Source organism: Diceros bicornis, chromosome 12, assembly GCF_020826845.1.
Source record: "Diceros bicornis minor isolate mBicDic1 chromosome 12, mDicBic1.mat.cur, whole genome shotgun sequence".
In the NCBI taxonomy this organism is placed as follows: Eukaryota; Metazoa; Chordata; class Mammalia; order Perissodactyla; family Rhinocerotidae; genus Diceros; species Diceros bicornis.
The window spans coordinates 75,222,669-75,250,507 of record NC_080751.1 but is presented as its reverse complement, the minus strand read 5'-3'; the positions used below and the strand labels follow the sequence as shown (position 1 = coordinate 75,250,507).

The 27,839-nt window shown below is 49.8% G+C and overlaps 1 protein-coding gene across 2 annotated transcripts in view; it reads left to right on the top strand.

Moving 5' to 3' along the window:
* Positions 1-5,424: 5,424 nt before the first annotated feature.
* The window catches only part of COLEC11 (collectin subfamily member 11), a 30,247-nt gene continuing 7,832 nt past the window's right edge, over positions 5,425-27,839 (top strand). Inside the window, exons 1-2 of one of the 2 annotated variants that reach the window (XM_058551864.1) lie at positions 5,425-5,933; positions 15,770-15,841. In XM_058551864.1, coding sequence (XP_058407847.1) covers positions 5,651-5,933; positions 15,770-15,841 — 355 coding nt within the window. In that variant the 5' untranslated portion in view covers positions 5,425-5,650. Of the gene's footprint in view, positions 5,934-14,449; positions 14,629-15,769; positions 15,842-27,839 lie in introns of those variants that run through there. The other variant, XM_058551865.1, reaches the window with a different exon arrangement.

Below are 27,839 nucleotides of genomic sequence, written 5' to 3'. Positions count from 1 at the left end.
TTCATGAGGGTTATTGGTCTATAGTTTTCCCTTTTTTGTACTGTCTTTGTCTGGTTTTGGTATCAGGGTAACACTGACTTCGTAAAATGAATTGGTAAGTGCTCCTTCCTGTTTTCTGGGAGAGGGGTGTTAGAATTGATATTAGTTTTTCTTTAAATGTTTGGTAGAATTCTGTGAAACTGGCCTAGAGATTTCCTTCTTGGGATTTTTTAAATCACAAATTCAGTTCCCTTAATTGTTATGGGACTGTTCAATTCTCTATTTCATGTTGGGTCCATTGTGGTGGTTTGTATTTTCCCAGGAAGTGGTCCATTTCTTCTAAGTTGTCAAATTTATTTATGCTGTCAGGCAGTTTTAATAAACAATCTGTTCTTTTTCCTGGACTTTGTGATGTGTGTGGAATTTGTCAGGTTTTACACTTGTAATTTGTTATGAGTTCTCTTTTCAGTCTAAATAAATAGTCACTTTTGAACCTAACTTTTTATGATCATAATTTTGTATATCTCCTTTCCTTAAAGAAGCCCCCCCTCCGCCCCCACCTCAAATCATATCAGAGTTAGGCTCCACAGAGGCTGGATCTGCCCAGCCCACCACAAAGATGCATTTTGGCGTGTATTATCTTTAGGCTTTTTTTTTTTTTTGTAAGGAAGATCAGCCCTGGGCTAACTTGCGATGCCGATCCTCCTCTTTTTTGCGGAGGAAGATTGGCCCTGAGCTAACATCTGTGCCCATCTTGCTCTACTTTATATGGTACGCCGCCACAGCATGGTGTGACAAGTGGTGCTTCCCTGCGCGCCTGGGATTTGAACCCACAAACCCTGGGCCGCTGAAGCGGAGTGCGCACACTTAACCACTTGTGCCGCTGGGCTGGCCCCCGTGTATTATCTTTAAATGAAACTTCAGTGAGTGGAGTTAGTTTGGGGTCTCACCGTGGGTTAGGTCTCCGCAGGCAGTGGACACAGACAACGCTTTTGAAGTGAAACCCCAGGCGGAAGAAATGAAAGGCCGTGTCAGGTGCATTTAGTTCTGACTGGTGTGATTCCAGATGATAATTATCACTCTTCTTGATACTTTCCTGACTTTCCACAATAATACTCATGCTTGTTTTTTCAAAAAAAGAAAAGAAAGAGAAGAACAGAAAAGATATAAAAAAGAGACAGGATAAAAAGGAGACGGAATTGGGGTGATTGGGGTGAAGAGTCAGAAGGGGCTTCTCCAGGAGGGTCCCACACACCTCCCCTCCTGGGACAGCCCTGACATCATGGATGTTTCCGGAGTTCCCACACTCCCGCTCACCACCCTCGGCAGGACAGCTGATGTATTTCAAACAGGAAGTGGTTTGCAGATAACACTGCAGCAGCCCGGCCTGATTTGTTGGGCACTCTGACAGCCCAGGCCGGCTAGTGCCTCGTGTGTAGACTGCAGCTGTCTCTGTAAATAGCAGCCATGAGGTTCCCAGGCGCAGTGTCCCTGCGGGCCCCCGACGATCAGGACGCCCCCTCCGCCTAGTGTGCGCCTCAGGTGGGGGACGCTCTGCCCGGCGACTCTGCAGCCCTGGAGAGCAGGACGGGGGTTCACCAGTGGGAAGACGCTGAGATAGGACGGCAAGATTCCACACAGAGCCAGAGGTAGGAGCTGGGGTGAAGGGGGAGATGGGAATCTTCCTAGATCCGGGTACAGGATTGAGTCCGTCAAGTAAATCAGGCACTAGAATTCCAAGGTTTGGTTAAGTCAGTAGTTCATGGTGGAATCTTCCTGGAGCCAGTTGAGGAGCAGGATTTAGTTCTATCAGTTACTAGGCGATTGAGTCAGGCCCTCTCCGGTTTACATAGATTCAAAGAGGTGAAGCCATTTTTTCCCTAATTCCAAGCCCCAGTGTAGAAAGTGGCCATAGAACCAACCAACTGAGCAGCCAGTGCAGGGTTCAGGTCTGCTTGTTGACCTCCTTTGGGTGGGCCCACATGGACGGCAGCAATAATCTGTGCTCCGTGACCAGTGGCTCTGTTTTGGGCTCAGTACTGGGAATCCCAGACGTGCAGGAAAGGCAGGACTTGAGAAGGCAACTTTCAAGGGCAAATACGGTCCTCTTACACAGAGTGGGGCCATCTAGCCTCCAAACCTGGATGAGACACAGTATCACGGGGTGGCCCTTCCTGCCTTGACACCTGGCCCTTAGAGCTGCCACCGTGCTAGGCTGAAGTTAGGTAGGAGTTCTGAATTTAAAAGATAAAGTGTTCAAACCATTGCATGTCGTAACTGGACTTCCGATTTGATGGGAAACACTTTGTCTGGTGGTAGGCAGAGCAGTGCCCCAAACTTTCACAGCTATTCGATTTTATTTACAATTAAGAAAAATCTATATGCTAAACAGATGATTTGCATCAAGCTAGGAAAAAATAACAGGGAAAAGGCGTCCTCTTATTTTGTGGTCTTGGTAAAAAGAAAGAAATAGATGCCATTGGGGTGGGAATCTGTCAGCACTAGCCACTGGGGAGGCCCACTGTCACTATAGGAAGCAAAACAGCGGGGCAGGGGTGGGGTGTGTTTGCCAGTAAGACTCGAGCTCCCCACTGCTTCTGGGGGTGCAGTTCTCCACAGGTGTTTATAGTATCTGGAAGATGCTGGGCCCTGCTGTAGATATTTAATGAAAATGTACAATTGTACCTGGCAAATTAAGCCACATTTTTTTTCATTTTCTGTTTTATTCTTATAACATATCTCTACTAAGAATTCCACATTGAACCATCTTTCCTCTCTGAAAAGCCAACCTCTTTCACTGAAGGGGGTCCGAGCATCCTGGGCCCTGGCCCGGAGATAAGGATGTTGTTCTTGGAGAGGTCTGGGGAGCTGTGGCTTCTCTGTTTATAAGAGGACATTCCTCTTCTAAGAGGGTGGGGAAGAGCCAGAGCTCTGGGGGAGAGGATCTCACCCAGGGCCTGCCCTCCCTGATTTCTGCTGCCAGGACCCAGGGAGCTGGACCCGGAGCTGGGCACCTCAGGGCAGGTCTGGAGGGGACTGGGCAGAGCGGACAGAGACACATGAATGAGCAGCGGAGTCGGTGAACGAGTGAAGGGTGAATGAGGAGTCCTAACTTCAGCTTATTCTGGGTTTTCCCCTCACTGTCTCCTCCTTTTAAAACTGATCTTCCTGGGAGCCGCTCTTGAGATGTCTGCAGTGGGAGAGCAGTAAGTCTTGCTAAATGCCGTGGTTGTCTCCTGACCCTAGAGAGGAATTTCCCATGTTAGCTTTCGATACCAAAGACATTTAAAAAAGTCTCAAGTCAGTTTGCCTTCAGCAGATACCAAGGAGCAAGTATCCATTGGCCTGAGCACAAAAGTAGGTGGATCCGGTGTTTATCATGACTTTTTGTTGAGATATCATTGATGGATAACATTATCATTACTTTTAAGAGCTGCATCCTGGAAAGAACAAAAATATTTGCTGCTAAAGCAGCAGCTAAGTTCATTATGGTTAGGAACACAATGCAATGATCAGTTTACTGGCTGCAAACTTTGAGGTGCCCCTTTGTTCCAAAACTATTAGGAATTCCAGGACAGTGACAGCAGCACGATAATCCCGTTGCTGGGCCCTCTGTGTGTGGACCTCCCCCATGGGGCTGCACAGGTCGTGTGTCCAGGGAGCTGGCCCTGGCAATGCCATGTGGACATCAGGGTGATAAACACTCTAGGACTGTGGAAGAACAACTAGCCCGAGAGGAGCCTCAAATTCTACCTGCAGCGCAGTTGTGAACCTCTGTTCGTTCATTCAGTCACTCATTCTTTTGTTCACTCGGTTTGCTGCCTGCCACACTCCAGGCGGAGTGCTTGGGGCTCTGGACAAGGTACGAACTGTGGTGCATGCGTCCGCCTGCTTCCAGCACAAATTACTTGCACGTGGACCCAGGGCCGAGCTGACAAAGGAGAATGAAGGGGGCAGAGCTCATCCCTGGGGTCCTAGATGGCGGGCGAATTTGCTCCTTCTTTTACTTTTCCTTGTAGTTCTAATGTTGGTGTGAGCACAGGCAAGCAGGCGGTGGGGAGAGGCGGGTTGGCGCCAGAGCGCCAGCTTCACAGCCCAGTTGTGACGTGTGGCTGAGTGTTCAACCTCTCACTGCTTCGTCTCGTCATCTTTACACGAGGAACTGTACACTTCACAAGGGGTTTTGGGGATTAAATAACACATAAGGGTCCGTGTTTGGTACGCAGTAAATGTTGGCTCCTTTTCTCTCCACCAAACATAAAATAATACAAAATAAAATAAAAGCCAATTACCGTCATGTTTTAAGGAGGAGGACGGGCCCTTACTTGGATGCCTGGGAAGCTGACAGTTGGGCAGAATGAAGAAAGAAGTCAGCAGCAGTGGGAAGACGCAGGTTTCAATCCCATCTTCACCACTTACTAGTTGTTCGGTGCTGGACGAGTTACTTAATTTCCCTTACCTTTGGTTTCCTGACCTGTGCAGTGGGAGATGTGCTAATCTCTGTGGGGTAGCATATGGCCTTATATTTTCCCCAGTCCAGTAGACGTTCACCTCACCTCCTGGCCTTTACAGTGTCCATTCTGTGACCACACGTAGGGAAGCTATGTCCTCACTACAGGATGTCACAGAATGCAAACGGTTTTCACCTGTGCTCATTTCATGGCCAACTTGGCTAAAGCACGGGCACTTTACAGGGAGCACAGAGCATCCTCAGTTTAGAAACTCTGGCTTCCTGCTTTTTCTTTTGGCTGGGGGCTGTTGCTGGCCATGGGCCTGCCCCGCAACGTGTGATAACAGTAACACGAAAGCTGTCATTGAGTGAGCACTTGCATCACCACCGCTCTTGCTCAGAACAACGCTGGGGGTCTTACCTCCACTTTAAGATGAGGAAACAGGCTGACAAAGGAGATGCAATTTGGCCACAGCACTGGTACAGCCAGATGCCCAGCTGTCCCCAAACTCTGTGCCATCCAGTCTGCCTTAGACAGCCATCCAAGTCCCATGTGGCGGGACTCTGTGTGCTGCTGCCAACCCACAGGGGAGAGTCGGCATGCCTGTTCCCCACAGTGACGCAGCTGTGTCCTGCTGTCCCTTCCAACTCCCACCCCGTCCCACACTGTTGCCCTCTGAATTAATATAATTAGATAATCAATGAGCTGCAGTTGCATGTAGCAGCACGGGTGAATCCTGGAGCAGAATGTTGAGTGAAAAAGGTAAGTCACAGAAGACTATACACAGTGTGACACGCTCTCTTGTGAAGCTCAAAACCAAGCAAAACCGGACAGTATAAGGTTTAAGAACACAAACATGCGTTGTGATGCGATTTCAGAAACAGCGAGAGAATGGTAAGTTCACAGTGCAGGCGGATGGTTCCTCCTGGGGAGGGGTGTTGGGTGGGAATGGCCCCCAGGGACTTGAGCACTTGGCAAGACCTGACTTGTGAAGCTGGCCGGCTCGCCAACGTGTGTTATGGCTAATATCACAGTCTCCTGTAACTGTGAACATGCCTTTGTGTGTGTTAATGTTAGTGATGAAGTAGAGAGGGGAACCTGGATTAACACCTCATGAGGTGGTATCATTTTCTCAGCGGGGCGACGGAAACTTCTCCGGGCAGGTTTAAATCGGCCCCGAGTGAGTGAGAGAGACAGTGAGAGAGACACTGGGAGAATCAATGGGAGAGGTCCCACAATCTGCCGAGCACCCTGGCCCCTCAGCGGGGGTGGCCGCGAGCCCGGCCGTGGCCTGCACACTGTCATGGCTGTCGCTGGTTTTTAGAATTCCGGTCACTGTTTATTCCTTCCTTCGTTCAGGAGTCAATGTCCTGCAGGCGCTCATTATGAAGAGGGATCTGGCTCTGATTAGCCTGGCCTTCCTGTCGCTGCTCCTGTCTGGATATCCTCAGCAGACAGCGGACGACGCCTGCTCCGTGCAGATTCTTGTTCCAGGCCTCAAAGGTAACCTCCAAGTTGGGCCTTCTCGGCAGAGTCTCCCCAGCAGTGGCCGGCAGGCGGGCGGGGAGCCCATGTGTGGCTGACACAGGGGTTGTTCAGAGTCCTGAGTCCCAGTTCTAGCTCCGGGTCTGATCTGGGGCAAATCTGCTGCCTCCATGAGCCTCAGTTTCCCCAACCCTGTAAAATCAAAGGTTGGACTACATGGTGTGTACACTCCCTTAGGCCGAGGAATCCTGTATTCTGAAGCTAGCTGTTCATTTATGGCTCAGCTTTCTGCAGGGACCCTGCTAAGGCAACTGACGTTTGTTCCAGGCACTGCCCACGTTACCTCAAGTGACCCACAGAATGAGGCCATCTCATTGGTCCATTTGCAGATAAGGATATTTGAGGCTCAGGGAAACTTAGCAGTTTGCCACATTAGGTCACACAGCTCAGAAGACTGTGCTCCTACGCTGGTTCCTGAGAGCTCTTTATTCCTTCTTTTAGAAACCAGAACACCTGTTCTCTTATTGCTTTGTCTATAGTTTACTGCCGGGAACAGCTCCTCTGCAGACAAGAGGTGGGGTGGACACCAGCACAGGGGAAATATCTGAGCCCTCAGAGGGGCATCTTCATATGAGAAAGTCATTGAGTCTTACAAAGTACAGGCAAGAGATTCCAAACCTTGTGATTTCCAAGCAGGAGCAGCCCCATAATTCCAGGGGTCCAGTGCAAAATGAAAACGTGGGCCCCTTGTTCAAAGTTATAAAGAATTTCAAGACAGGGACAGGGGACCTCCACCATGTGGAGTGAGCTTGGGCTGCATACTCCTAAGAGCAGGAAGGCAGGGTTGCGGAGGGGCGGCCCAGGACTCAGCACACATTGCCTCCCACATCCTCAAATTCCATCTGCCCCTCCCCTCCTCACTTGGGCTGCTGCTCCAGCCTAGACTCTGCCAAATGGGCCTTTTGTGAGAAGGTGGCAGGCTCTCCGTATGGTGATGATGTTGGAGAAAAGTGGACTCACAATTAGGCGCTGTTGACCACGATAAGCATGACTGTTGCCAAAGGCAGAGCCGGTCATCTGGAGATCAGGCCCTTGTGGGCACAGAGGCAGCAGGCTGCAGCCGAGGGCAGCCGAGGCCAGTGTCTCTGGTGACCAGGAGCACAGGGCCATCAGCGCTGTTGTCAGGGGCACTCTGGTCCTTGCAGGCCCTCTCTAGGGGTGATCAGGGTGGCCAGCGTTAGGACGGTCATCAGGAAAGTCAGCGACGATGGCCAGGAGGTTCTCCCAGAGGACGGCCCTGTTGGGGAAGGTCTTTTTTGGCTGCTTTCACTCCACTGTGCGGAAACCAAGAACACAACCCTGCAACCCAAACAAGCCTCCTGGCTTTGTGTTTTTACTTACAATAAGTGTACTGACCCCCTCTAAAAATTTTTGATTATGTTGGAAGAAACTCAAACCGTCTAACTTGTGCCACTCACTCAAAAGTTTTGATGGAAGAGGGATTTTGGCCTTGGACTTTGTAGTAGTCTGGTGTGGGTTTGTAAGTGGAAGCTTCAGTTTTGAGTTTGAAAATGTGGCTGTGGGAGAGAGAGCAGGACTTTCCTCTGTGGAAGTCACTTCCCCACGCGGACCTGGGTGGGCTCCCCAGGGTCCTGAACGTTCCCTTCCACTCTGGCATCCAGGAGGGGGGCCTGAAGTGTCTATGGCTCGGGCGAGGGGGCGGCCAGGCTTCAGTGCATAGTTCATGTCTATTCCGTTGGTGAAAAGCTCTCTAGATGCTTTTCAGAGGTGCTGAATGGGGAGCCTTTGCAACCACCCATCTATCCTGGGTCCCGTGGGTCCTGTTCTGACTTCATGTGCTTGTGCGGCCCCTCTTTCTAAGGTGATGCAGGTAGGGGGAAGGACACAGGCTTTGAGATACAACGGTCTGAGTTTACCATGTACAAGCCACATGGTGTGACAGTCGCCTGTCCTCCCTCGGTCTCTCTATCCGTCGAAGTGGGAAAATGGTACCGCCTCAAGGTTCTGTGAGGATTAAATGGTGGCGATATTTGCGGAGCACAGGCTTGCAGGTTAAGGAGGTTAGTCGTTCAGTCTGGACGGTTGTTGGTTTTCTGCTCCCGAAATCACTTAGGCGTCCTAAGCACACAGCTCTGACTCTAGAGCAAATCTCCAATAACCTGGGAAACACGCCAAAGGAGGAGATTTTAGAGACTGATTTAAATGTGTATTTATTGTTACAGAAAGATTCAGTGTGTCCTAAAGCTAATACGATACTTTAAGTAGTCCCTTCGTGATTCCATTTAAAATATATAAATACATAGAAATAGAGAAAAAAACTAGAAGGAAGTATACTGAAATGTTAACAATGGTGGTATCTTTGAGTGTGGAGTTGAGAGTGTCTAAAAAAGCTCATGGAGGCAACCGTTCCGGTTTTCAACAGTTTAGCATATTCACAGTTTAAATATAAAATTAGGACAGTATCGATATTCAGATATCCCAGGGTTGTCAAGCACATCTTGAGGGCACTTCTGAGAAGATGCTTTTCAAAATCTGCATCTATGACTGTTTCTGCCGAAGCCAGACCTCAAGCTTGTTCTGGTTCGCACGTTCAGCAGAGGCCCCATGGGTTCTCTCCTCTCAGCGGTGTGGCCCGCTCCCAGGGACACGGCATCTCTTCTCATCAGGGATTTCTCAACTCTGAACACCACGTGCAGTCAGAGACGAGCCACTAAAGCTGCAGGAGAAAGCACGGTCCACAGGGAGCTGACTTGGTGTGACTCTCGTTTGTCCCTTCACACAGACTGACCGAGCAGGAGAGGGTGGACGTGCTTTAGAGGAGAGGGCCTGCAGCGAATCCGACTGGACCGTGCTCTCCAAGGGCTGATCCCAAGGAGTGCAGAGGCTGTGTGGCATGCTCGGGCGCTGTGGGCGAGATGGAGCGTGCGTTCTAGATCCCTGGATTTAAACGGCAGCGTTGTTTATAAGACTAGTTTCACTCTAGTCTGTCAATACCAAAGGGACAATTCTAGTAGAGAAACTTCTTAATATATTTATTAAAGCCCTTAAAATCTAGATGTCTTGTTCTTTTTTATCTCCAGCTTTATTGAGATATAACTGACAAATACAAGTTGTCATATATTTATATTTAAGGTGTACAACGTGATAATTGACTACAGATACATTGTGAAATGATTACGCATCCGTCACCTCACGCAGCTACCATTCTGTGTGTGTGGCGAGAACTGCATGTCTTGTCGTGACGTAGAAACACGTGACAATGTGAGTTCCTTCTTCGTGATGTGAGCATGCTGAGGAGGAGGAATTTTATTGTTCCTCTGTTTAGACTGGGCAGCAGGAGGAGGGTCGAGGAGAGAAATTTATTGCAAAAAAGCGAGTCTGGGGCTTCCAGACAATAGCAATTCAGGAGGATCCAGATTTTTGTCCACTGCAAAGTGAAGAGATTGGTATCAAGGGAGGAGCCCCTCCCTTTGGCTCTGCACTCCTGTGCCCGTGTGCAGCGTGGGACAGTGGGGCGGTGGCTGCCGTGAGGCTCTGCTCGGTCTGCACCCTCTGTGCTCAGCCTGAGAGGTGTCTGCTCAGCGCCTGGTCCCTCTCAGCTCGTCCTTGTGGGGGGAGTGAATGAATGCCACCTCGCTTCTCTGGAATCGTCTTTACCTGTAGAACAGGGCTCACAGATCGGTCTCTGACCTTGCAGAGGTCCTGTGACTCTCATAGGATATAACGCCCGGACAGCAGAGAGAAGGGGAACCTGCAGTGCAGAACGCGAGGACCTTTTCCATCCTCAGGTTGTTCCACATTCTTTCAGTAAGCGTCGGGGAGTTGTGGCTTTTCATCAGATGGTATGTGGAGTGGGCTCTACCCCTCACCTCCAGCTTCAGGGCACGTGGTGACAATGGGCTTCCCTTCCAGCTTCCCTCTTCTTGACGGTGGCTCACCACCCACTAAGCTTGTGCTGGCCTCGCACAGAACCAGGGAGGGGACGAGGTCTTCACCTGGCACACACTTGACCAGAATGGGCCAGAATGGTCTGTGAAAGGATTTATTACATCCGATGTGTCAGGAATTGCATTAGTCAGGGAGATAAAATAGACAATACTGGCTCAGCTCTTAAGATGAAAGAGGCGTGTCAGTGGTCTCCATTCATTCGTTAGACAAACATTATTGAGATCTGAGTAGGGCCAGGCTCAGCCCGGGAGGAAGAAGCCATTGTCCCTTTCCTTTAAGACCTGAACGTGGAGGTGGTATGTGGTCTGCGGGAACACAGCACAGGGGCCTCCTCCTCCGCTCTTCAGATCCTGGTACTTCCTCTAATGAGTCCAGACTGGGCTTCAGAGTCTTTCTGAACACCACTCCAGGAAGCCTTTATCCACTGACTGGTGTTGGTGCTTGAGATGAAATTTATTTGCTATTACAGGCCTAATAATGACACATTATCTTTGCATTTGGAGAGCATAACAACTCATTTTGATGGGAATAACAGTCCTTCCTTAGTGGCTGAAAAAATTGGTTGTAGGTAGGAAAAAATTTATGTATGTTAGCAAGCCAGCTGCTCAGAAATTTTGAAAGGGCCTGGTTATTCTTATAGGTCTTATCAAATTAATTTAAAACAACATTGGTGGGCCGGCCCCGTGGCTTAGTGGTTAAGTGCGCGTGCTCCGCTACTGGCGGCCTGGGTTTGGATCCCGGGCGTGCACCGATGCACCGCTTCTCTGGCCATGCTAAGGCCGCGTCCCACATACAGCAACTATAAAGATGTGCAACTATGACATACAACTATCTATTGGGGCTTTGGGGGAAAAGAAAAAAAGAAATGGTTGTGGGGTGGTGAGGTTGATGTTGCTTTGCATAATAAGTAATAAACATTGTCTTCAATATAAAAAACAAAAACAAAGACAAAACAAACAACATTGGTAAAGCCAGTAATGTGACCTGAGTGACTCATGCATTTGGGAATTTCACTCTTGTAAACGTGCCTTGCTGGGCCTGTTTCCTCCTCTGCGGAACGAGCTGTCGGCCTCTCTGTCTCTTCCTTCTCTAGCACCCGCAGCACAGAAGAGTGGCGTTTGCATCCAGGTGCTTGGCAGGGGTGACGTCTGCTCGCAGACTTCTTTGTTCATCTGTGGGAGCAGGTGTCACGAGAGTCGAGGAACCTCCACGGCCCTTTCTTAGCCGCTGCAAGTCATCAGAGCACCTCTCGCTCTGCACTAACTGACATGGGTCGAGAATCACCCCAAATGCAATCTAGGTGGAAGCATTTTGCTCATAGACTTTGCTGTGATTTGCAGGGAGGCAAGCAAGAAGTCAATACCAGCCATATGTTCTTTATTTTCTTGAGAGAGGAGAGAGCGGTTCATTAATGAGCTAGACATTGAAATGCTAGCCTCTTCTGGTAGAGAAATAACTTGTCATTTAGAACTTTATGTAGTAAATCTGCCCCAAATCAATACCGGATAAATACAAGGACGTGGGAAAGGCTGTTGTGCTCCCTGGGCGTACATTACGGAATGCGTGTAATTTTTGAGTGGAGAGGTTTATAGAAATACTGCCTGGGAGTGATTACCAGCGGGGGCATAGATCTTTATGTCCCCTGGGAGTAGCAGACAACGAACATTTCAAACCCTGCCAAATATGAACAATGCTTGAAAACCGCCTTTGTTCTGAAGAAGCACGTCTGGGGCTGGTCTCCAAGCAGAAGGTCAAGGTCGTTGGGAAAGAATGGGGCCAGGAGGCAATCCTGCCACAGAGGGTCTCTGTCTTCTTTGGTGCTGCCTCTCCAAAATTAGGATGAATGATAGGGAGAGCTCCTAACTTTTCATAACAACAGACAACTTGGTGTTTTCCAGGACACGGGTCACTCCATCCTCATCAAAGGTGAGGAACGGGAGGCTGGAGTTTACGTAGCCCAAGTGGTCAGGAGGCTTTCTGACTGTGGCTCTAGACACCCACCACAGGAACAATGAGGAGTTCAGGGGGCCTGCTGCCCAATGCTGGCTGGAACGCAATTGGCCTGGTGCTGATAGGTCAAACGTCCATTTAGCAGAATCCTTGGGGAGAACCGTGTGTACGTGGATTTTTGATTAGCTGAGAGATGTAAGGAAAACCCATGGGTCCCACTCTTCAAAGTCTGATTGTTCTTAGTCACGTCTTCTTCCTCTTTCCTGCTTCAGTAAGGAGAGTTTGGGACACAAGGTGATGTTTGGTGCTGCTCAGGGTCCTCCTGTGCCTCGGATCCTAACTACGGACAGTTGTTTGATCAGCGTAGAGGCAGCCCATGGAAGCAGGTGGCGATCCTGCAGGAGTTGTAATGACAGCTGCTGTCCTATGCTTCCTCTTTTGAGAGGGTGGTGAAGTAGGGTAGGTAGTGCAGGTTGACTGATGGTCTGGTCATCCTAGTCAGACTGTAATTAAGGTTTTGATGCCCTAGGGTGGTGGGGTCAAAACCGGAGTTGGAGTGCTGGCTCCTCCGAGGTTGGGCACGTTGTTACTTCTCCAGGCCTGGGTCTCCGTCTGCAGAGTGGACATGATCCCCACCTCACACGGCGGGGCGAGGTTCAGTTATGGAAATAAGTGAATGCCGTGTGTAAACTCAAGGAATTATCTTAACCAACAAAAGAAAAGCCAGCGGGTATGCTTAGTGTTAATGTTCTACCAATATTGACAGAGCACCTGCGTGGTCAAGGCCTCTCCCAGGTGTGCTGGGAGACCCAGAACTGGGCAAGGTGTTAATCCTGTCTTCAAGGAGCTTACAGTCCAGTGGGGCAGATGGGCCGTGGGAGCAGACTGCTGTATGTAGGCAGGAATAAGTGCTCGCCCGTGGCCTGGACTATTGCAATAGTATACTTAGTGTTCTCCCCCACGTGTGGATCGGGCCTTGTTATTTCCCTATGTAAAGTGTGTCAATGGCTTCCTGTGGTCCTGAAGCATGAGGTCTGAGTGCTGCCTTCTCCCAGCCCCCGGGGGCTCGCTCACAACAGCCACCTCCTGTCTCTCTCCACCTCACCTGGGCAGGTGGTGTTCCCTTTTCTCAGAGCAATTCCTCCTTACTCTTTGCCTGGCTACTTCTGACTTGTTCAGCAGGTCTCAGTTAAAAGCTAGTCCGTCAGAGAGGACCTTTCTGATCTCTCAATCTAAATTATGGCTCTTTTGTTGAAGTTATTGTCTCATTTTATTCTATATCCCGTGTTGCTAGTGAGAATTCTTATGTCAATCTGATTCTCATTCATATGCTTGCAATCTTTAAAAGCTCTTATTCCTCTTGGGTAGCTTGTGAATTTTCTCTTTATTCTTGATGTTCTGCAGTGTCACTCTGACGTGTCTAAGTTATTTCCCCTCATTTTTCCGGTGTGGTGCTCTGTGGGCACTTTCGTTGTGTTCTTTCATGCCTTTCCTTAGGACCAGGAAACCACAGCTACTGAATCTTCACAGCAATTAAGGCTTCAAATGGCTAGTCTCCCTTTGTGGAATTCTTATAAGACAGATATTGGAATTTGTGGGGTTTTTCTTCAGTCTCAACTTGGTGACTTCAAACCAAACAAAACTTTCCTGTTCCTTATCTCTTAGTGCTGCATTGCGAAAAAAATCTTCATCCTAGTCTTTTGTTTCATGAATTAGCTTTTAGCATTGGCCATTCTGTTACTCAGCCTATCTATAGAGTAATTTATTTCAAAAATAATTTTGTGTATGGGATTTCTAGTTGGTTCTTCTTCATTGCTGTTTCCTCTTGTTTTCTCTCTTGTCTTTGTCAGGGTATTCAGTCTGTTATTTCAGGCTCACATCCTGGCTGCCCCGTGAGTTCTGTGTCCTCAGCTGTTATTTCTCTTTCATGATGTTGTTGCTCCTCAAGTGTCTGCTGATTCTTGATGGTGAGCTCATTCTGTTAGTTGGTATTTCTTGCTAGACTATCAATGCTTCTCCAATTATTGCAATTTTAATAATTTCCTTTTTTTTTTTAAAGTTCTTTTTTTTGTGAGGAAGATTAGCCCTGAGCTAACATCTGTGCCCATCTTCCTCTACTTTATACTTGGAACCCCTGCCTCAGCATGGCTTGACAAGTGATGTGTATGTCCGCGCCTGGGATCTGAACTTGTGAATTCTGGGCCGCCAAAGTGGAGCGTGCGAACTTAATCACTACACCACTGGGCCAGCCCAAATTTCCTTTCTTTTTAAAAGATAAGAAGAAAATTGAGAACTGCCCAGAGATTCAAGGGCCACATGTGTGTGTTGAGCATGTGTCCACCCACAGGAACCCACCCACCCACCCTTCAGCAGGTCTCTCAATGGAGCCGTCACAGCTATGGCTTGGGGATGACAGGGACATGCCAGCTCTGTCTTCTAGTTTTTGTTGGCACTTTGCTTTTGTCTTTGTTTACTTAAGTCTAAATGGAATGTCCCTCCGTTAGGCCAGGTTATCAGTTTGGGGAACCTGTAACTTCAGGCAAGCCTCTTAACAGCTGAAGGTGTGATGGAGAATTATAGAGACCTGAAGTTGACTTGAATGTTGGCCTGCGTTGTGCACAACCAGGAAGGTGTGTTGGCCGCAGGTCACATCCACACACGCTTGTAGAGGAACAGCACGACAGTTAAGCAGAAGAGGCCATATAAAAATGACTGCGATAGGGAACAGGGTCCCAGTCACCAGAGAAATGAGAGATCCAGTGAGAGAGTCAGGAAAAGCTTCCTGGACCGTCAGGTGAGAAGGTGGAACGTGGACAGGCTGATGGTCAGGGCAGGTGATGCAGAAGGGACAGTGTGAGACAAGACCTGGGTTCCAGGAGAAGACCTATTGAGGAGAAGCTTAATAACAGGACATTACTTGTAACTACATTTAGCCCATTGGTGGTTTGGAATGTCTTTTGAGAAGGGAAAAAACATAATCGGATCTGTGTTTTAGGAAGATCATTTTGGTGTGGATTAGAGTAGAGGGAGCAGGGAGGGGCCTTCATGTCCCCCCTCAGGTCTCCATCCTCTGTGCCTCCACCACACACCCTGTATCCCTTCTCATAGGGTGTCTCCACTGTTCCTTTCCATCTCTGTCTCCTGCAGTGAGCAGTTGGAGGCCCGGCTCTGTGGTCCATGGGGCTCCAAGGCTGCAGAGAAGCAGAGGAGCATGCCCTGAGTGCTGGCCCACCTGGGGGCAGGGACATGGATGGGGAGGAGGCGGCCGGCTGGGTTTCACAGAGTTGGGCAGATGCTTGAATGTATCCCATGAGGGCTTGGAATCTGGGATCAACACCAGACCCGGGAAAGTCTGCAGAAGAGACTCATTTCTGGGGAAAAGCCGTTAGGTTGGCCCCGAGCAGGAGTGTGCCCCCTGGGTGGGGGCTCGCGCTGAAGGGGCAAGGAGACACTGGTAGGAGCACCCACGTTTATTCTTGCCAAGTGTGTCAGCCAGACCAAGGGCAGGGAGGGGCGGGGAGGGGCGCTTGACCACGGGAGGGGACTCGAGATACTCCCTCTCTTCATAGTGACGTCTGGGCAGTGAGGGGCAGCAGAGCAGTTAGAGTGGGTCTTGGGGAGCACTGGCGTCGGAGGATAGTTGGAAAGAGGGACAAATACATTCCCGGAGGGAGGAAGTAGGGTAAGGAAGCGGAGTCCCGAGAAAGACTTGGGGCGGGGAGACCTGAGCGCCTTCCGCGACAGAGGTCAAGGGGTGGGAGAGGGTAGGGAGGAAGGGGTAAAATGCCCTGGGGACTGGGGAGGGTAGAGGAGGGCCAAGGGCCTGGCTGTCGCACAGACAGGGTGAGAAGCTTTCTCCTTGGTATTTCTCCACATGCCACAGTGGAAGCCTGTGCTCAGAACGAGGTCCTAAATGCCTGTGACTTCTTCCACAGGGGATGCTGGAGAGAAGGGAGACAAAGGCGCACCAGGACGGCCTGGAAGAGTGGGCCCCACGGGAGAAAAAGGTACCTGCCACCCCTCAGGCCCCGCCCAGGGCTGGCCCTTCTGAGCCCCTCAGGGCTCTGCACTCCAGGGCACAGCTGGTGCACCGCTCCTGCAGGAGCTGGTGTGGGGGAAGCGGGGTGGGGGATTTGAGGTCTCAGGAAGGCAGGAGGCCTGTTAGTGAAGCAGGGCATGGAGAGGGCTCCTTAAACAGTGCTCCTTGGTTCCTGCCTGCCCGTTCTGGGAGGGGCGTGTAATGGGGTGAGTACATAAGTGGAAACTCAGTGCTGGCTCGGCCCCTCACCAGCCTCATCTGCAAAATGGGGATCATTTGTGAGTGTTATGTGTATATGTGCAATTGTGAGGGTGTGCAAACAACTATGGAGCTATATAAACAATTATAGAGGTGTGCAGTTATGGAGGTGTGCAAACAGTTATGGAGGCGTGCAAACAATATGGAGGTGTGCAAAGGAGAGCCTGCACAGACTTGGCTGGAGCATTCGGGGATACAGTGGCTCCCCCACTTCTGTCTAACAGACACCAATCACTTTGAATCTGTTTCTTCGTTAGTGAAATAGTGTGATTCTACCTGCCTCCTGGGTTGTGCTGAGGCGTACAGGAAATAGATCAGACACACCAAGTCGCTTCACAGTGAAGGGTGGATGTTCAATAAGTGGTGTTATTATCATTAGGATAGACTTACTTTTACTGCTCCAAACTTTTTAATCAAGTCATTATAAACTGTCTGTAGAAATGTCTTGTCACTATTTATTCACTATTTATTCCATGAGAACGTACACTGCAGTTTATCTGGCCAGTCTCCAACCAACCTCGTAACCTTGGAGAGTTGGGCTGTTTCCAGTTGTTAAAGCTACTATCACAACATGGATAAAGGGCGTTGAGTATCTGTTTTTAAGCCATGCACTGTTTCTTCACTTTGGTGAGGTGTGGTGTAGGTTCTTCGTCTCAGTGTACGGTTCAATGAGTCTGACAGCTGCCTGCACCTGGGCCTCGTCACAGCCAGGACCCAGAGCATTTCTGTCACCATCCTCCGTCAACCCCAGGCACTGATTTTTATTTCTTATTTTTTCCTTTACTCATAAAAAATTAATTAAATAAACTAATTATTCTGAAAGTTCGAAGTGTACAGAAATTATTCACGGTGAATAGTCTCCTTCCTGTCCCCACCCTCCCAGGTACCCTCCCCACCGACACCACTGTTAGGTGTATTTATCTTTACAGAGATATTTTATGAATTGGCAAGTAAATTTATACTCTGTTCCTCCCAGCTTTTGTACAAAGAGTTGCACGATATACATTATTGTTGTGCATTTTGCTTTTTTCACGTAACACTGTATCTTGGAGCTCATTCTGGATGAGGACACATAAGTTTTCCTCATCCTCTTGTGTGGTGTCGTGGTGTTCTATGGTGTGAATCTATCAGGCTTTATGTAACTGCCCTCCTATTACTGGAGATTTACATTTTCCTGGGGGTTTGCTGCAGTGAATAATCTTGTACATGTCATTTTTTAATGTATGAGCATAGCTCGAAGATAAATTCCTAGCAGTGTAATTGCTAGATCAAAATGCACATGCATTTGAAATTTTGGTAGATGTTTCCCTCCAAAAGGATTGAGTGGATTTACTCTCTCACAGGCAGTGTGCAAGAATGCGGTCCCCTGACGCCCTGCCCGACTTAGAAAGCCGTGGTCTGACAGCAGTGAAATGCCGCATCAGTGTGGTGGTTTACTTTGCCTCTCTTATTCTGAATGAAGTAGGGTCATTTCTTCATGTGTTTGGAAGTCATTTGTATTTCTTTTCTTTTTTTTCTTTTGAGGAGGTTGTATTTTTCTGTCCTTTTTTAAACCCTTTTTTGGGTTCTTTTTCTTCTTGATATGTGAGATACTTTTGTGCTTGTATTTTCAGTACATATTTCTGAATATTTCCCTAGACTAAGTTGCCAGAAGTGGAATTATGAACTTTAAAAAGGCTATCGATACATATGTTCTTTTGCTGGCGTGTGTGCTGCCCGCTGTAGATGAGCAGTCTTCCTGCATTTCCGTGTTGCATCCATGTTTGCTGAGAAAATACGGGAGTGAGGCAGGGACCACAAGGTGTGCAGTGCCAGGACAGAGGCTGGTACAGCTGACCAGGATGAGGAGAGTTGACCCAGAGGGCCGGCGGTGGGTGCTGAGGTCAGCTCTGAGCTTGTTTTCTTATCTATAAAGGGGGGGCAGTGACTTAGCTGCTTCATAAAGTTCTTGGGTTACAATAAGTTAAAAATATCTTAGAACTAAAGTGCTTATTATTTTTACCTTATTACTATGCTTCTTATAAAAGTTGAAAGTGCTAGAGCTGTACTGTGTTATTTTATTTTGAGCTATAAATTATGAAATTTACAGTGATAAAATGCATGTTCCTCCATTTTCCTGTATGGACGATTTCATATTTCACAAGTAGGAAGTGAATATCTCCCGTATTCTACATGGTCGCAAATTCATTTTCATGATGCCATTTCATTGATGTTTTTTCAAAGTAACAATGTTTGAGCTCAAAGGACCAGTGGCAGTAAATGCCTAATTTCATGTTAACGTGGACTCTTATCTGCTGTCTCATCTCTGTCATCTCTTATTGTCTGCATTGGCTTTCTCATCATCATCATTCTCTCGTATTCCCACTCTCGAAAACGCAATGCAAGCACACAGCGACTATAAATGCTTTTATCATACCTTCTAAATCTCCTGATGTGAATGGACATTGCTGGGCACAAAAGCAGCGTTTTTCCTATCCTTTAACTACTAAATTTAGCGCTGTTAGGTGTTTCAGGGAATCAACCTAGAGCCCCAGAGCCCAGTGGGGGAGACAGATGTGTAGACACATGAGGGTAAATTGAGGCAGAAAGCCACAGGGCAATGTGGAGGTGAATTTGGGCTGGATCAAGAAACTGCCTTGTTTCAGATTTTTCTAACGTATAACAGTAACATATGCTCATGATAGAAAGTTTGTATGCAGTGTTGTGCCACATAACGACATTTTGGTCAATGTCGGACTGCATATACAACTGTGGTCCCATAAGATTAGAACCATAGAACCTAGGTGTGTAGTAGGCTGTGATCTCTAGGTTTGTGTAAGTACACTCTATGATGTTACACAACGATGGAATCCCCTAACAATGCATTTCTCAGAACATATCCCTGTCGTTAAGTGATGCATGACTGTATATCTAAAAGTGGTGAGAAAAATCATCCATAATAAAATCATCCAGAGATAACCACTTATTTTGGTATATTTCTTTTATTGGTGCCTTCTTTCGCTTTGCTGTGATTATGTTGTATATATAAGTTTGCATATATATATATATGCAGTCCTAGTTCTTAAATTTAATGTCAAATTTTAGTGTAAGCATTTTCCATGCTATAAAGTCATTTGAATGGATGCCTAATATCCATGAGTAACTTAAAATTCCACCCTGGGGCGGTGTGTTCTAGAATGGAGTTCTGCGTGGGGTTAGGGCAGGAGAGAGGAGCCTGGACCCGGCTGTTTACAGTCCCATCTCAGCGCCAGCCCCTTGACAACGACGGTTCCCATGTGAACACAGCAGTCCAGGAGTCAGTGAGTGATTGTCAGGTTTCCTAGGGGTCTGGCATCACCACTGACAAAATACGCAGCTTCGGTTTGGGGTCTTTGCTACTTTGCGGAATACAGAGAACAAGTTAGTGCAAGTGGCATTTATTTGGATTATTGAATGGTAGAAATAGTTACATAGAAATCTAGGAAATATCCTTTTTAAGGTGGTCTTTATGGAGAAGATTGGCTCTGACTTGATATAATGTAAGAGAATAAAAACAGGATACAAGAGCAGACATATGAGTAAAATGTTTACGAAAGACATAGAAAAAGGGTGGGAAAGAAATAAACAAAAATATTAGTCGTAGTTATTTCTGGATTATAGGTTATGGACATTGAAATTTTCTTTGTTCCTTTCTGTATTTTTGGTATTCCCGACAATGAGCACGTACTGTACTTTTGGGGTTAGCACGTTTCTTTAAAGGTGGCTGTAACTATGGCCCAGGCCAGTTGGCAATGCAGATTTACCTGGAGGTAAAACCAGGTGTTCGTTGTGACCACCGGCCGTCTCCCTCGGACATCCCATATGCTGATGGCCGTGCTCACAGTCAGCGTGGGTGTGCTTCGGCTTGTCTGTGCACAGACCTCGAGAGCTGTGGTCACCTCAGAAGCGCTAGACCCAGCTTCCAGGTGGCCAGGCTTGAGGCAGGCGGTGATCGGGGCCTCAGATGGGTGGGGAGAGACAACCTCAGCTGCCATGGCCTCCCCAAGACCCTCACTGGAACCACTCTCTCCAGCATGGGACGGGCGCTTTGCAGGGTTTTGGAATTCTCCTGTCCACCTTCCCGCCCCTCCCCTTGCATTCCCTCCTGCTCAGCGATGTGTTTTTTTTTTTTTTTTTTTATTGTGAGGAAGATCAGCCCTGAGCTAACATCTACCAATCCTCCTCTTTTTTTTTTGCTGAGGAAGACTGGCCCTGGGCTAACATCCGTGACCGTTTTCCTCCACTTTATATGGGACGCTGCCACAGCGTGGCCTGACAAGCAGCGCGTCGGTGCGCGCCCGGGATCCCAACCCGGGCCGCCAGCAGCGGAGCACGCGCACTTAACCGCTAAGCCACGGGGCCGGCCCTCTCTATGCATTTGACTCCCATGCAAGACCTGGGCCACTGGGGGCAGACCCACTCGCTTCCATCTTGGTGTGTCCAGGGCCTCGTATGGGACCTGGCACTTGCAAGGCCCTCAATCGTTTGAAAAATATCTTGAAATTCAATATCTTCAAATCTTGGAGATCTGTGGGTGAGCCGGTCTATGGCCGAGGGCTCCAGCTGTGCGTGCATCTGCTCCGCCTCCCCTCCAGGTTCTGGAGAGCAGGTCTGCGGGCCAAGGCTTCCGGCCACGCCAAGCTGCGTTCCTTCCCTACTGTCTACTGGGCAGAAGGCTCTGCTCCACCAATGCTTCTCAAACCATGGCATGCACAGGAGCCAGCTGGGGCGCTCGTTACAATGCAGCCTTGGTTTGGGGAGGGTGGCCCGAGATGCTGCGCGCTCATCAGCAAGCGCCCAGGTGGTGCTGATCATGCGATACTGCCGCGGGGCCTGCTGCAGGTTGGTCTCCAGGATCTGGAGCTGGGTCCACGTGGGGCCTGGCTGCAGGGGGACCGCCTCTTTGGCTGGTTTGCCCCTGTGTTGAAGGGTTTCATTGCACACTGAGCAGCCCCCCTGCCGGGGAGCTCAACAGCTGCGGGAGAAAGTGCATGCAAGCTGACGGCTTGTCTTTCCTGAAATAACAAAGATGAGCCAATGGGTCAGGCAGAAACCTCCTGCTGTCCTTTGTCCTTTATTGAAATAAGAATAATTTCCACATTTGTGGCCTACACAGCTGTGTGGGAATAGTACAGAGTTGGCTTTGCTGACATGACCTCCTAAAAGTGTGTCATCTCAGCTTTCAAGGTGTCTAGTCCCCAGACATGCAGCTAAGACGAGCAGGGAGGCCCTGGACCCCACGTCTCAGAAGCTGGGGACCCCCGTGGCACCCGAAGGTGGAGGGCGACCCCGTGTCAGTGATGGGCTTCCTGGGCTCTGTAATGTGCACATTATCCTTCGTTAAAAATAGCTGAGGAAGCTGAATTCCAAGTACTCTTTTTGCCCTGACTCCACTTCAAAGGACTGTGTGATGTCTTCATTAAAATTAATAAGAATTACCTGCCTGCTGAGAGCTGCTCCCGCTCCTCGTGCGTGTCTTGAGGACAAATGTGCGCTCTACACTCCTCATTAGTGGAACGAGACTGAGAAGGGGCATTCCATCAGCTCGCAGCGCTCTGGGGTGCCTCCGCCAGAAGCTGTTGAGACTTAAAGGGACAGAATCTCAGTGTGTCTAGTGCATTTCCAATCTGCTCACACGACAGGGGAGGGAGATTTGTTTGCTTTTTGCAAAAAGCTTCTTGTCATTTGGAGGAGCAGCAAGACCTTCTTGGAAGCAGGAAGAAGGCAGTAGAGCTCTTGTTCTCATCCACTCTCCTTGAGAACCTCTGGGTTTGTAACCACACTTTGGAACCTCTGGGTTTTCTGCCCAAGGGCTAGTTTCCAAGAAATGTCTACAAATTAAAACAAGCCCGGTACATAAACCCTTGGATTGCTATAAAGTAGAGGATGTGTTGACAGTTTCATGGGATTTTAATAGCTCTCACCTTTTTCTTCTCCAACATACCCAAAAGATAGAATATTCCTATTAGATACAATAGCGCACGCCAGCGATAGTTCTCAGTGTGCGTAGGGGTTGTGGCATAGACAAGTGTGCCATGGGAGGGTCTTCTTCCCCAGGGTGCTCTGGTGGTCTGGGTTCACACCCAGCTCATGCTTACCAGCTTGACAACTTCGGGTGGTGTAAGGATAAAGGTATGCTTGTGTACATGTGCTTGTGCATGCATGCATGTATATAGTATGTGTGTATGTTTTGTGTTTGTGTATGTATGTGTTTGAATAGGTGCAGGTATATGTATCTTTGCATGCCTGTGTGCACACACGTGGCACATACATGTATGTTAACGTGTATGTGTGCATACATGTGTATACTGTGTATTATGTGTGCACGTGTATGTATGCATGCACATGTATGTGTGTATGCATGTATGTGTATATGTCTGTGTGTGTGCATTGCCCAGCACCAGCAAATGGTGGCTGTTCTCGTTCTGCTTGATCAGAGCAGGTCTGTGATGGGGTGGGAGCTGTGCATGGAGAGGCTCTGGCTCCACCGGCTGTGGGGTCTCCAACCACCCCCAGGCCCAGCTGTCTCCAGTGCCCAACCCTTCCCCGCAAAGGCCCTCCTATGAGTGCATCAGGGCGTGTTATGTGACCAGGTCCTCTCTTGTCTGAGGGCCTGCAGAGTGGGGCCTCATGGGGGAGGCCATGGTTCAGGGCAGAAGGACTGAGCAGGGACAGGCGAGGCGGGGCACCTGGCAGCCGTCCTGACTCCCCAAGTGCCCTGGGCCGTGGCCGACATGGTGAGCGGGCTCCGTGGGAGGTGCTGGTGTGGCTGCTTTGCCTTCTCTGGTGTCTCGGTCTCCCCTTTCCTACATAGGAGGCGCTGGTGTGTCTGCTTTGCCCTCTCTGGTGTCTCACTCTCCGATTTCCTACCTTCTGGGCTCCGGGAGAGGCGTCTGTCTTCCCACAGGCCTGCAGCGTGCCTTCAGCCCCGGCTCTTGGAAGTGCAACCTGCCAGCTGTGACTGGATCTGTGGAGACCTGCTCTGGTGTGGGAAGACCAGGCCACTGCCCCACAGCTGAGGCGCGGGATGTGGAACCTGGACATGGAGTCAGGAGACCTCAGTCTGAATGAAACCTACATCATCGTGTGGTCAGTGACCCGAGCTGCTGAACAGATGGGGAAACTGAGGCTCACAGAGGATCATAACTTGGCCAAGTTTTGTGGGTGGAGGATCAGGATCCAGGTCCGCCCGATTGCAGAGTCTGTGCTCTGGATCATTGGGCAATGATCGCTTTTACTAGCTCACTGTGTGACCGGTGGTGGGTGGCTTCACCTCTCTGAATTCCAGTTTCTCTTGTGGGGCAGAGGGAAAGTGCATTAGTCTGCTAGTGCTGCCATAACAAATGCCAGAGACTGGGCGTCTCAAACAACAGACATTTATTCTCTCACAGTCCTGGAGGCTGGAAGTCCGAGATCAAGGTGCTGGCAGGGTTGTTTTCTCCTGGGACATTTCTTCCTGGCTTGTCGAGAGTCACCTTCTCACTTTGTCCTCACGTGGCCTTTCCTCTGTGTGCATCTCCCCCAGCATCTCTTCTTCTGCTTATAAGGACAACAGTCCTATGGGATCAGGGCCCCACCCTTAAGAGCCCATTTAATCTTAATTACCTCCTTAAAGGCCCCATCTCCAAATACGGTCATAGTGGGGATTGGGACTTCAACATAGGAATTTCGGGGGACACAATTCAGCCCACAACAGCTGGTAACGATAATATTGTGAGGTTGAAACCCATCAATACGTGTGAACGTGTTTTCCTGGCACCCGATGTACCCAGAAGTATTCTAATTTCTCTCTGAAAGATGGGAAAATGAGCAGAACCGCCCAGGATTGCAAGCACTGCCTCTGTAACTCTCGTTTGCACCTGGAGCCCGCAAGGAGTGGGTTATGGTGAATTGCAACCTGCATTCAAAGAGGGCTGCCGGTAGGGTCTGGGCCGGGGCTGCTCCAGCTTGTGGCCCCCTGAGAGTCACCTGGGGACGTGTTAAGATGCGGAGCCTGGTGCTGGATCTGGGGCAGGACCTGAGCCTCTGCATGTCTGTGCAGCTCCAGGTGAGGTCGTGTTGCTGGGCCAGCTGTGGACCACTCTTGAGAAAGCAACTTCCCAACCTGGAAAGTTTCTGCCTCCGACTGACAGTCACAGCAGCCGACACTATGTCCACCCGCCACGTGCAGACGCTGTTCTGGATGGGGCTCGTGCTTCCCACAACACCCAACGAGATGGCACCGTTATCACTATTATTATCCCCGTTTTGTAGGTCAGGAAACAAGCACAGAGATCGCACGGCCGAGTCACAGAGGGAGGACCGAGCCAGGCTCCAGGGCCGTGCTCTAAGCACTGTGCAGACTGCTCCCTGCGTGGGCTGGGCGGGCAGAGCTGCATCCTGGTGTCCCAGAGCAAATCATGAGAGGAGGAGCCGGTGGGACATTACCTCGTGCAAGCCTTTGCTTTAGGACACCACTTTGCAGATGAGGAAACTGAGGCACAGAGAGATTCAGCCTTGGAGGGCAGAGCTGGGTGCAGACCTGGGGCTGCCTCACTCCCAGCCTGGGCGTGGCCTGCACACAGGGCCTTTCCGCTCCTCCAGCCTTCTCGAATTCCATACCTCAGAGTCTCAAGCATGGCTCTTGGACCAGTGACATCAGCATCACCTGGGAACTTGCTGGAAACGCTCCACCCCAGACCTGCAGAGTCCCCTCTGGGGTGGGCCCAGCCACCTGTGTTGACAAGCCCCAGGGACTCAAGCCCAGAGGGTCTCGAATGCGGCCCTCAGTTGCTCCTCCCTCGGGCTTGGGCTCTGTGTCCACCTCCTCGAGCTGAGCTGCTGGGTGTCCACCTGGCATCCGATTTTCTGCATTTGGGCTGGTTTCTCAGAACGCCCTACGGCAGAGTCCCACTTCTCCAAGGGCGGGGAGCTGGGCTCACTACCCGCTGGGGGCAGCGCCTCGTGTCAGTAACACCCTTGAATTAGCATAACCTTCCGCTCTGCAATTCAGAGATGGGCCGAAAGCCCAGTGCTTGCAAATCATCCTCAGGTTATGACTTATTTATGACAGCAGGATGTGTGCTAGACTATCCTGCATCCTTCAGCTGATGAAATGAATCACTAATTAGTCATCTGTTAAGGTGGGAAAGTCTATGTAGGGGGAAGCTCTGTACCAATTACGTTTCTGATCCCAGGTGTCTCCCCTCCAGCTCTCCCTGACCCCCTCACCTTCTCCTTGTCTGCTTGGGGCGGGCAGGAGCATCTGGGTGGGGCAGCGGGAGGGCAGGTCTGGTTAGATTCCTCTCTGCAGGGCTCTCAGGGAGGAGGTAACTCCAAAACCCCCCTTCCCACCTTTTCTAGGTGGAATCACCTTAGCAAACAGCAGACTCTTCATTCAAGTGATAGTCCCACTCTTAGATTTTTTTTTTTTTTTTTGTGAGGAGATCAGCCCTGTGCTAACATCCGCCAATCCTCCTCTTTTTTTTTGCTGAGGAAGACGGCCCTGGGCTAACATCTGTGCCCATCTTCCTCCACTTTATATGGGACGCCGCCACAGCATGGCTTGCCAAGCAGTGCGTCGGTGCGCGCCCGGGATCCGAACCAGCGAACCCCGGGCCGCCGCAGCGGAACGCGCGCACTTAACCGCTTGCGCCACCGGGCCGGCCCCCCACTCTTACATTTTGAAGGAGAAGGCACATTCCTCAGCAGGAACTTTATTCTCGGGGCTCTGGCAAACCCTGCCCCTCCCCAGTGGGAATTCAGGTGGGGCTCCCGTGTGCTGGGAGCTGCCCCCTGGCTCATACTACAGGTACAAATCCCTAGATCTCTCTGGGCCTCTGCTTCCCATCTGAAGACAGGGTTCGGTTGGGTGGTCTCCGAGGCCTCCTGCTCTAGGCACTGTCTTCATCCGAGTGCCCTATGGAGTCTGCGTTTCATCTAATGTAGTGAGTCTGAACTTCCCCAGGAGGGTGGGAGAGGACATGGTACTGAGTGTCCCAATGACTACTGCTGACCACTGAGGAAAAGAGTGAGAACAAGCAAACCTCCCCAAGATTCAGGGAGATGTCCACATAAGAAAAGTTCATCCTGATGTTTATCCGTGGCTCAGCCCAGCTTTTCCAGCACTCACAGTCGACTCCAGGACCTCAGGAAGGCCACACTCAAGAGTTCGGGACAAGAAAGTCAGCCTTTAGAAAAGAGGCTAAGGAAGAAGGCTGTCCCCACAGCCGCAGACGGTCTTGGACCAACACTAATAGCAGAAGATGCATTCCAGGGAACATGGATTCTTCTGCAGAACATGCTTTGCAAGAGGCTGAGCAGACATACTGTAATCATCTTTGAGCTTCAGAGCACATTAATGGACGTGGGGGTCCAGACAAGGGAGGTGCCTCAGTCAGCTTGGGCTGCATAACAAAACCACAGACGGGGGGGCTCAAACAGTAGACATTAATGTCTCACAATTCTGGAGGCTGGACGTGAGAGATCAGGGTGCCCGTATGGTCGGGTTCTGGCGAGGACTCTCTCCCCGGCCTGTCCTCCCTAACCGATTTTGCCCCCTTCCAATCCCTCTACAAGTGCAACCAGGTGCATGTTAAACGTGAATCCTATCTTGTTACCGCCTTCTTCCGACCTCCCCCCTGTGTGGTATATGCACTGCACCCTCTCGGATGCCCTCCTCCAGCTCCCTGGTTGGGTTTGGGGCCCTGGCCTGGGCTCCCTCAGAGTCCTTTGCCTCTCCCATAACAACACTTCTTACATGTGTTACCACTGTCTGGTTGTTCCCCAGCAGACTCTCACCTTGTTACTTGTGCGTCCCCGGCATGCAGCCCGCTGTGTCTGTGGCAAGAATCACCTCCATCCCTGCTGGACTAGGTGCTTGATCTGGGCGAGCCACTGGGCCCTCTGAGCCTTGTCTGTGTGATGAATCCCTCTATAACCCAATGAGAGAACAGATGGGCATGTGAAGAAATTTGTGGAGAAACATGTCATTTTTATGTGAATGGAGGCCATTTCTGGGGGATGTGTTTCCATTTAGCTATAGCTAACCCCCCAGCCTATATCTGTCCTCTGATCTCTTTCTATTCTGAATTCAGGGAATATCACAAAACTTGGAGTTCCTGGCCGGGAAGTCCTCAGTTTTAAGGAGCGAGGTGGTGTCCCAGTGGGACACGTTGTCTGTGTGCAGCATAAAGTCCTTCCTATCACCCCTCTCTGGCAGCATTGCTTACACTGAATTTCATTTAGTTTCAACAACAGTGTGGGTTATAAGTGATTATAAAATCACAATCACACATAGACACATCTATGAAAAAAATTATAAAATTATATCGGATTGTCGTCTTCTTTTTCCCAGTTTCGCTGTGTGTTGGTTTGCTATTTGCCGGCTTGGCTTGTGGTCTGTGGATCACCAGCGGACAGGCAGGAGCGGCTGCCAAGGGTTTAAGAACACTTTGTGGGAGGAAACCTTAGCATTGAGAACATTCTCTCCACTGACTTGGTTTGTTCTGGAAATGGGTGAAGACGGCTGTTCTTCGTCTTAGTCCAATGATCAGAGCAGATGATCCTGTGGGATCCCTGTGGGGACCACCCACTGTGCCGTCTTGTGATGAGGGAGAGGGGCAGAGGTGAGGGGCAGAGGAGGAGTGTTGGCCCACCAGACCTTGCTGACAGGCTCCGGCTGGCCACGTGGAGCCAGGCGTTCCGCTCTA